Genomic DNA, 10,334 nt, shown 5'->3' on the forward strand with positions numbered 1-10,334 from the left:
CATTCTTCAGTCTAATTTTTGGTCTGTAAAACTAATTAAGTTAAACACAAATTTAGAGTTGCATCGCTGCAGTTTAGCTCCATGATTTCCTTATTTGTGCTGCATTTGAGGGCAACTAACTGAGGGCTGAGTATCTACTGTCACACCTGTAGATAGTGACATACAGAGTTGTTTTTTAGTAAGTAGGTAAGTAAGGGAATTCTAAAATAACATACATATACTGTATAGGATAGTGCAATATCAAACAAACTAAAGCTCATGATAGTTATTTTTTTCTAAAACGTAAAGTAAACTACTTAAAATAGTTATTTAGGGTTACTTTGAAAACAAAGGGATTCTCCTAAATCAATTTAATAGCAAAGTTGCTAACTAGTAACAGAAGGTTATTAAATAGGGCATGTTTTAACTAATCCACAAAAAAATAATCAAATACATAAAAACATTTATGTTAATCAGTCCAAAAAAGCTGTGCAGTCATAAAAAGTTACCACAAATTCACTTTTATTGGAAGATTCATTTAATAAGGTAGATAGCACCAAAAGTACACATGTAGGAGGAGATGAAAGGAGCAACGTGTCGAATTAGATTTGGTACACATTTAGTTAATATCCTTGGTAATGACCGTCTACTGTGTCACACTCCACTGTTTCCAGCTAGTGGCGCTGACGCGCTTATTAGCCGGTTCCCCAGCCGTTAATCTGGAAAAGAAGAAGAAAGACGTCACTTCCGTAAACACAAGGCACCTGTCGAAATTGTCTGCCGTGGGTTTTTTTTTTGTTAATGTTGTTTCCCTCATTTATGCACCCTGAATGTATATGGTGAGCATTAATGAAACGCGACATTTACTCTATATTACATTACTCGTATGGTAGTAAATTATAAACAGTTGTTTTGTGTCACCATCTTCTGTATAGTTTGTGCGGTGACGTTAGCTAACGGTTGGCTTGGTTTCGATTTTAGCTGCAGTTTATGTACAGTGTGACATCAATGATCTACTGATTTACCTACTCAAGTGTAATTGTTATACAGGATGAAACTGTAATAATGAAAATAACTACACAGATTAATTGAGTATGTTTGTGGTTGTCCAGTGAATTATTGTATGAATCTGTTTTCAGATGTCTCATGCTGAATCCTTCTGTACGACCTCTCATGGCATAGAAAACCATTGCATGGGTGTGCGTGAAAGATCCGAAGATGGTAGAGCTGACAAAGACACATTTGTGAAAAATGACTCGGCCAGTCCAGACAGAAGTGTGAGGGAGCGTGTGTTAAAGGAGGTAGGACTCACCAGCACCACCTTCATTGGTCCAGCAATTCCTCCAAAAACAACCACAGTCAAATCTGACATTGAAGAAACACTGAGTGAGTTTTACAAAGAGCTTGAGAAGATCGATAGACCTGATGGTGCTAATAATAACCCAGGAAGACAAGATGCAGTTCAACCACCCATACCTCCCAAATTATATACCAGCAAAGAGACTCGCGGTGTAAGCGAGGAGAACATTAATACAAACAAATCTACAGAAACAGACGGCTACCAGAAAAGCAGTGGACAGAACTGGCCACACTGGTATCAAAATGAGCCATACTACCCCAGAAGACCGAGGCCAGGCATGGACCTAAGCTTTGGTAGAGCTGTTCCTACACAGAATCAATGGCATTATCCTCAAACACAGAATAGACCACCAAACCCAACATTTCACAGACCCCCATTCCATCGCCCACTGCCCCCATCTGCATTCCCAAATCCACAAAATCCGGCATCACACATGAATCAAAACTGGAGCAGTTCGGGCATGACAAACCAGTATCAAAAGGAGTCGCATTTTCCAACATTTTCTAGCCTCCCACCTCTGAATGTATGTAGTCCACCCTCTCAGGGCTTTTATGGAGATTCGCCACACCACTTTGACAGGGATGAATGGGGTTGCAGCTTTGATGCACACTCAGATCATGTAAATGTTGGATGGTCTAGAGATAGAAAAGAAGAATGGTATCAGTTGACTGAAGTTTATGACAGGCGGCAGAGAGATGATTCAGAACATGAACTCTGGGAGCATCACTGCCAACCCCCTGATAACAATAATGCATACCATTCTCCCTTGGTGCTGATCATAATGAGGGGATTACCAGGATCTGGGAAATCAACACTGGCTAGGTATGTCTTTGTGTAATCTTGAGTCTCATAAATTAGTGCATTGTCAGTTTAAAGGAGTCTAAAACTCAGTTTCCTAGCCTGAAAGTATTATTCATTATACATGTGTGTCCCATCTTTCTCACAGGGAGCTGCTTTCCACTGGTTCCAGTGGGCTAATACTGAGCACAGATGACTACTTTGCTCACAGAGATGGCTACCGCTATGAACCAGGCCTTCTTGGAGAGGCACATGAATGGAACCAGGGCAGAGGTATTTTCTCCTTAAATGCTCACAGGGCTAAAATGGTTCGTCAGAGTTATTTCCATGTCTTGAAAATGCTTCATCACAAAGGCATTTCTGTCATGCTTCAGTTAGTCTTTTCTGTGTTGTCTTCACATTGAGGGTATTTTCAGACATATATGAAGAGTAGTTACAATGGTCTTTGTTAAAACACAGTTTAAGCCAGAAAAATTGCTAGTCCAGTGTCTGGCTGTTGGAAAAATGAATGTCATCCCCACCACCAAAACTAACATTAAGTGCCCTTTTAGCTAATAAAGTGGGTGCATTATGAGAGCAACAAGTTCCCTTAGGTGGATGACAGTTTAGAAAATGTGGTTTGATGAGATTTTTATTTTCTTGCATTTATTTCATGTGCTTAATCCTCTTTCAGCTAAAGACGCTATGCATGATGGCCAATCTCCCATTATTATTGATAATACAAACACCCAAGCCTGGGAAATGAAGCCATATGTCAAAATGGTGGGTATGGAATATTACATATATTTATGGTGTACAACACCACCTTCATAGATCCTCATAAAAATGTCCAACTTTTTTAACAGGCCTTGGAGAGAGGATACAAAGTGGACTTTTGTGAACCTGACACCAGCTGGAAGTTTGATCCTGCTGAGCTTGAGAAGTATGATTTCTTACTTATATTTACATGCCAGTGCAGACTTTGAAAAACTTACAGAAACTTACACATTACCACGCTGCACTGTTTTCCCTCCAGGAGGAACAAGCACGGTGTTCCCCAGGAGAAGATTGCACAGATGATGGATCGTTTTTCATTTCCCATATCCATAGACATCGTCATGAGTTCACAAGAGCCGCCTCATGTGAACCAGAGACGTCGACCATAGCAGCCACAGTTGATGAGAAAAAAACGAGATTTCCATTAGTTTTTAGAGGAATTTAACCAGCGAAGTAATTTGCCTTGAAGAACAACACTTTTGTAATGGCGTTAGCTGCTGTTTCTACATGATTTTTAACATATTTTGTATACTGTAATTTTTTATAAAGAGAGAAGAAATGTATTTTTTATGTTAAGTTTTCATAATTAAATTGTAATGTGTAAGATCTTTGCAAGGAAAGGATGTTGTATTAAATGACTGATATTTCAGACTTGTACTTTTGCAGTTTGTGTGTTCTGTGCAATATGCAACAACGTGGAAAACCAAATAGTTGTCCTCATCTGCCTCATGTTAGTTTCCTGTCTTAATGGACCAAAAAACAGTTTCCCAAGTGCCCAATACCTTCTAGTGCCGCATTTAATTTTGGTGAACATTAAAATAATTCATATTACTTAGCTTATGAGCTCAGCACTCAGGAGTCTTTTGTGTATTGTATTATATATACTACATTAACTATATTATGTTATATGCAGCTAATGTTATGTTATAGCTACATTAGGGTACAAACTATTCTAATGAGTTCTTCCATGTGAGTGATGCATTGATACTCTTATGGCTTATAAATTGAAATTCTTTACTATTTTATGTCTCTATGGTGGTAAAATATTTTCCTTTACAAAATAGCTTTCAGGGGAAATCTTTTAGGTCAGATATTAGTAGGAAGGGATCTTTTAATAGCCAGTATGAACAGGATGAATGATTACAGCAAGAAAAACCTGTATCAGTGCTCAAAATTGTGAACCTATCTTAAAGGTAACCTGGGGAGTTGTTTACCTCTGATTTTCTATAACTGGGTCCCTACTTTGTTTGTCTCGTGCCGCTGTACATGCAAGAGCATGTATGCGCGGGTGATGCGATAGAAATTCCTGCCAATGGTGTCACAGTATTACACTGATCTGCAGGTGGCGTAACAGGTAACAGCCAAGATATGCAGCAATGTGTCGGCCAAAGGAGAGAAGAAGACGACTGCATGCTAGAAAGCATGGATGTAAACAATGCCATTTTTGTTTCGGCTTTACAAGTGTCTATGAGGAAGGAAATGCATTAATCACATGTGTTAGACTGCAAGGATACACACAATGCGTTTTGGTGAGTAACAATGAATGTAAACATAACTTTTGTTTGTTTACATGAAAACTCCACAGGACACCTTTAAGTTGCCTAAATGGGCTAAAGTGTGAAAGTGAAGCAATGGTAAATATACCAGCAGTACAAAATATTCATAAACTGTTGAGTCTTGGTAAACACACTGAATTTGTCATGAGACCCGTTGGCCAAAGCAGAAAATCTCCACTACACATGGATTAAATTACTGTGGAAAAACAATGTACAGAGACCTTTTCACAATGAAAGCTCTGACATATGGCAGAATAACAGTGAGTGTGGAGAGGTCTGTGTCTGAGAGCATTCATTATTGTGTCTCGCAGGAAATCACATTTTGCCTTTGTATTCCCTGTGGTGTTCATTAAAGCAGCACACAGAGGTGCTGTTTTGTTGACTTTATGCTTTTCCAGTCAGTGAAGCCCTGGTGAGAGCCAGGAATTCTCTTTCTCTGGACCTCACACTGTTTTTACTCAAGCACATGTCTCCATTTGAGCATGAAAAATTGATCCACTTTGTTTGTAATTCTATATAATAGATGTAGTTGGCTGAAATCTTTCTGTTATTATGTTAATTTTTAAGAAAATCATACCATATTAGACACTAGTGTTTTATTCCTCCCTCTGGATTTTGGTTAATAGTTATTATTTTTCTGTGGAGCTTCATGTGACATATCTGGGTTACCTTTCCTGTTCTCTGCTTCACATTATGCAAATTCCACGATTTCATGTTTGAAAATAGCAACAAAAATAAAAGAACACTGACAATTGGATGCACATAAACTAAGTATGTGTTGAAGAAACGAGCAGTGGAGGCTTAAAACACTAACAGAGGGGGATGGACAAAATAACAGAAACATCTTACAATAGTAGCGTTAGCACTGCAGTAAACAGTCAACTGCAGTCAATTTGGCGAAGCTTGTAATTTTTGTTTAGACTGTCAATGGTCATTTTTGAGTCTGTAGTTTGTATTGTTGTTAAGCCAATATGCTTGTTAAGTCTAATTTAGTCTTTGATGCTGAGCCTCTACTTGTGATTACTTTTCCTCCTGTGTTATCTCATTATTTCTGAAACATCCCCCTGCCACATTACCTAACATTGCATTGTTTTAGACTAATGCTCCTCCAACCAGTCAAAGTGATATTTACTGTTGTTACATTGTTTTGTATTGTATGATATTTCCATCAATGTATCCACCTCCTGTTGGACAGACACAGACATCACACAGATTTCAGCAGCACTTTCATCTTGATAGCTGTGCATTTTTCAGTTTTGTCCAATTGGTTTTGAAAGTGTTTGACTAATCCAGACGCTGTGATTTTCTGAGGCGCATGGTGATCCCTCCACCAGCAATGGATTTTCATTATGATGACGTCAATGAATAAATTAGTTTGTTTGGCAATCTTCAGTAAATGTAAACATAATTGAAAACAGGAAAATATTTGCTGCCTCTTTTGTGGTGATGCAAGGTTGACTGATGACTCAAACTGCAGTATACATTGTACCTTTGTCAGCAGCTTCCTCTCTTTTCTCTGGAGGTTTATTAACACGGCACTGACCTTGATCTACAGCATCCAGTGCCAATGTTCAAGCCAACTTTTAGCAGTTAAGGAAATAATGTGAATCACAGTGTTTTCTGCAGTATTTATAAGGTGTAGGATGTGCCAACATATAGTTGATTTAGGAAAATATGTTACAGCCTGAACAATGTCAGTCTTGGGGAGAAACAAAAGGACATGCATGATTTGGGATTATAGTAACTTAACCTGCAACAGGTACAAGAAAGGAAATACAAAACTAATGAATTAATCATAAAGATATTTAAAACAAAGAAAGGGACATTTTCATGTTGGCATTGCAAACCCACTTTCCACAAAGTAAAAAGATGGATGGTAGATGTGAAGTGCAGTAATCTTTGAACTACATTTGTAACACAACAATAACAACCAAGTTTCTGACTTGGAGTCACAGTGTCACTTAAAATAAAATAAAATCACCATTAAGATTCCTAATATTTAGTATCAAATTAGTCTTACATGAAATGTCATGAGGGCATTTTGGGAACTGACTACAATCTTGAAAAGGAAATTCATGCAAATGACTTGTTTGTGTAAAGGATTTTAATGCACCTAATTGCAAAAGAGGGTCCATGATAAATTATAAAGAGAAGGAAGGAAGATGAAAGAAAACAGACATGAAAATGCGTGGCATTTCATGGACATTTCTAAATTAATTTTTAATCTAATAATTAAAAGCTGATCATATTTTGATAAACAAGATGTAGAGGTGGTCCCAAATCCCTGACTTTCAGTGGATATAAAAGCGTGTAAGAGAATCAATGTGGAGACAGTTTTAAAGGAGCTTTCAAATGGGTTTAGTTTCCCTCATGTGCCTCCCTTTTCTCCAATTTTAGTTAGCAGTATGACTCATTGAAAACTGTTGAACATGTAGCCTATTTTATTTTATTGGAATCTAAAATACTGGTGCTCACAGGCAGGGGCATTGTTTGAAAAAGAGATCAATCACTGAGTCAATAACAGAAACCAATCAATAAATAAGACAAACTAAACTGTAATGAGAAGGACTGTGATGTTGGACTACCATTATAAAGCAAAATTACCTTCAACAATTCATGGAAGATTTTCCTGTAATTATAAATAATTTAGTCCCATTGCTTTTACAGGACCAGATTTTGTAGATGATGTGGTTTATATTTGCTTGTGTATAAAACAGTGCCCTTCATAGACATTTAGAGGCTTTGATGGTTCTATCTTTCTCATTAGAATATTTAATGTTGAGTGAAATAATCTCTTTGCAAATCAAGAACACGATTATATTATTATATTCTCAGCAAGGAACAGGATGTTAGCTGCCTTCTATATCTTTCAAGTAAAAGCTTTGACCTTTGAAATCTGGAGCTGTTCAACATCCTGCACCTTGATAAAGCCGGGGTATGTACATGTGCAGGAGCACTGAACACTGACAGAGGTGATATGAACTGCTCTAGGAAATGAATAGCTCATTTCCACAGAAAAACAAGATTATTCTGTTTTAAAACCTGAGCCAACACACCAAATACTTCCCAACAGTTTGACCTAATACAGACAAGCTTGTAGTTAACACAGAGCAACTAAAACAGGTGGTCAGTTAGCATTCTTCACACATATTATCTGAGATGTGACCTCATCTAGGAAATCACAGGGCTTTGTCTGTGATCTACATTGGCAGTTATTAATATTTATATTTCAACAACTAATTATAATGAAAACAAGAGCATCTGCACACTCCAATTTGTGGCAAGCTTTCAGTCAGTGAAAGCATTCTTAGAAATGATCTTCCTATCATAAGAAAGGATAAGATGTCCAGCTCCTCCAACAAGCCTATCTGATGATTATATGATGGTATGTTATTTTTATGCAGTATTATGTAGTTTAAGTTAAGTTGTATTTTTGAACTCCTTATACACAATGGTAAATGGACTGTATTCATTCTGACTACTCAAAGCGCTTCAACTACATATCTCATTCACACACACATTCATACAGCGATGGCAGAACTGCTCATCAAAGTAACGAAGCATTCGCACACCGAAGGCACAGCCCTCGGGAGCAATTTGGGGTCGCAATTTGTCTTGCCCAAGGAGACTTCAACATGTGGGCTGGGGGAAGCCGTGAGCTGGGATCAACCCGCCGACCTTCCGATTGGTGGACACGCTCTACCACTAAGCTACAGCCACTACAGCAAATCTTTTTTATATGCTGTCATATATCAGCACAGGGAATTAAATCACACAGAAAGCTAGAAATCCTTTCTTCAGTAGACAATAAAACTACCAACAAGGCCAACTGTGAACTGTAATTTGTGGAACAGTGACACAGTAGCCTGCTGTTTTTCAGCAACAGGATGTCAGAAACAGGAAAAGTCATACATTTTAATCTCTGGAGGAGCTAACATGTCCATGCTTCCTGCATTGGCACTGCATAAATCACTGTTAACACAAATCTGCACACAAAAATCTACATCTGAAAACTGAAAACTGTAGTGAATTAAAAATGATTAAATTACTTTTGTACCTACATTTTGGTTTGTTTGTGTGACAACAGTTAGTAAATACACAAGCAAGCATTGAAGGTTTTGTTCAAGTTAGAGTTTTAGTGATGCAAACATACAGAGAATAGACATTAACCAAATATACTGTAAATGTCAATGGCTTAACTCAACAAAATGATAACATGGTTCGGCTTAGCTACCTCCTCTCCTGTCTTTAGTTTCTTCAGCCAGAGAGACTCTTTGGTTTTCAGATTTTCCTCAACTTGTGAGACTGTTTCTGCCTCTGATGAACATTTGCAGCTGTATAAGAACACCAGTCTTCAGGCTCGGGGTGGTAAAAGTCCTTGGAACACAAACATTATGAAGCCTGGAGCCTCACTACTATCTGAATTCATGATTGAATAGATTAAACTGAGCGATGGAACAGAAACTGACAGAAATGGCAGCGATGTCGAGGTAGAGGTTTGCAAAGTTACTGTGCTCCCTGAACGGCAGTGATGAGCCACAATTAAGTCACTGCCATTAACCATCTTAGAGACTAAAAGGGCAGATGAAATCAGAGCTGACATCCACATGTCAGATAGGACAGGCTAATGTGTGCTAACCACCCTACCAAGCAATTCTTAATGGTGTAGAACTCAAAGCTATCCATAGTTTATTATATTTCATTGTTTATGCAGTTGTAACATTATCATAACCTCAATTTAATTTGTCTTTGCAATATGTCTTTGCAAATGGAAGATCAGAATGACCAAGAAACACTGATGGACTCTGTAGCTCACTATTTTCTTTATGCTTGGTGCTAGAGAGAGGAAGTGGCCCCTGCATGGCTTCAAACAATGCATTATTTTGTTTTTCAATGTAGGCTATGCTGTAAATTTACATCTTATAGATTGTTGTCAGCCTCAAAAATAAACTGATTAGATGAGATTATTCTTAGTAGTTTCCTCCAGGTGCAGCCCTTAGCTGCAAACAGGGATTTAATAGTGGTTAAAAGCCATTTAGTCTTAAAGGGGGTTAAGAATAAAATGAAGGTTCTCATGAAAACCAAATAGATTTGTGCATTCATTCACAAATTGTGAATAATGATGTTTTTTGGTTTTGCAACTAAAGGTATAAACATTTTCTAAATGTTCCCTGTAAAACTCCTATTTAAAGGCAACAGGAAGTGCTGTCTGTCGGCTATACTGTTCACGTTGTTTATTGTGTTTGTCACGTGAGGCTGACAGCCAATGCAAACCATGTCCTGTAACCGGACAGCGTGTCATCTTTTTTTTTACACTGGGTCCGCTCCATTTCAGTGCGCCGGTGCACCGCTTAACATGCAAAGGCGAGGGCCGGGAAGACTGTTTAAATGGAGTGTAATCTGTCAGCAACCACCTAATTGTCAGCTGACAAAACAAACAACAATGTCCGCCTACAGGGCAAAACCCGTGGTAACTATTCTGGTTGACAAATAATTGCCAGCATGGACAGCAGTGATGCTCACAATATGATTTTATGTAAGCCTGAATGGCATCCATCAGTTCTCTGTCGTATCAATCTACCTTGACTTGTTTGTGTTTGAATGGGCCAGGTGGTCATGGTGACGTAATTACCGCTCTCCGGCGTATCTGCCGGCTAGATAACTTTCAAATAGTGTGCAGACTCCGCCTACTCGGCGCTCCACAGGCATACGCCGGCGTCGTAATGGTGCGGACCCACACTAACGACCAATCAGCGGACTCAAGTCAACCATAATAAGACAGGACACTAACGCATATAATCTTCAAAATAAAAGCGTACACTTGTGTTATTTTGACAAGAAAAATGACAAGTAGTGAGCAGCTGTATAGCAACAGTAGCTTATAG

At 38.3% G+C, this 10,334-nt stretch overlaps 1 protein-coding gene across 1 annotated transcript; it reads left to right on the forward strand.

Annotated features, from left to right (window-relative positions):
• Nucleotides 1-111: 111 nt before the first annotated feature.
• n4bp2l2 (NEDD4 binding protein 2-like 2) lies at nt 112-3,550 on the forward strand. Its single transcript, XM_044202631.1, has 6 exons — nt 112-818; nt 1,119-2,161; nt 2,286-2,410; nt 2,811-2,899; nt 2,983-3,059; nt 3,153-3,550. Exons 1-6 carry the CDS (start codon nt 810-812, stop codon nt 3,280-3,282), a joined length of 1,473 nt encoding a protein of 490 aa, XP_044058566.1. The 5' UTR covers nt 112-809; the 3' UTR covers nt 3,283-3,550.
• The last annotated feature ends 6,784 nt before the right edge of the window (nt 3,551-10,334 follow it).

The sequence above is a fragment of the Siniperca chuatsi genome, linkage group LG7, assembly GCF_020085105.1.
Source record: "Siniperca chuatsi isolate FFG_IHB_CAS linkage group LG7, ASM2008510v1, whole genome shotgun sequence".
Taxonomy (NCBI): Eukaryota; Metazoa; Chordata; class Actinopteri; order Centrarchiformes; family Sinipercidae; genus Siniperca; species Siniperca chuatsi.

Coding starts and splice junctions, on each gene's coding strand:
- n4bp2l2 (XM_044202631.1), top strand. Junction 2,411..2,810: donor TGAATGGAACCAGGGCAGAG/GTATTTTCTCCT, acceptor ATCCTCTTTCAG/CTAAAGACGCTATGCATGAT. Junction 3,060..3,152: donor GATCCTGCTGAGCTTGAGAA/GTATGATTTCTT, acceptor TTTTCCCTCCAG/GAGGAACAAGCACGGTGTTC.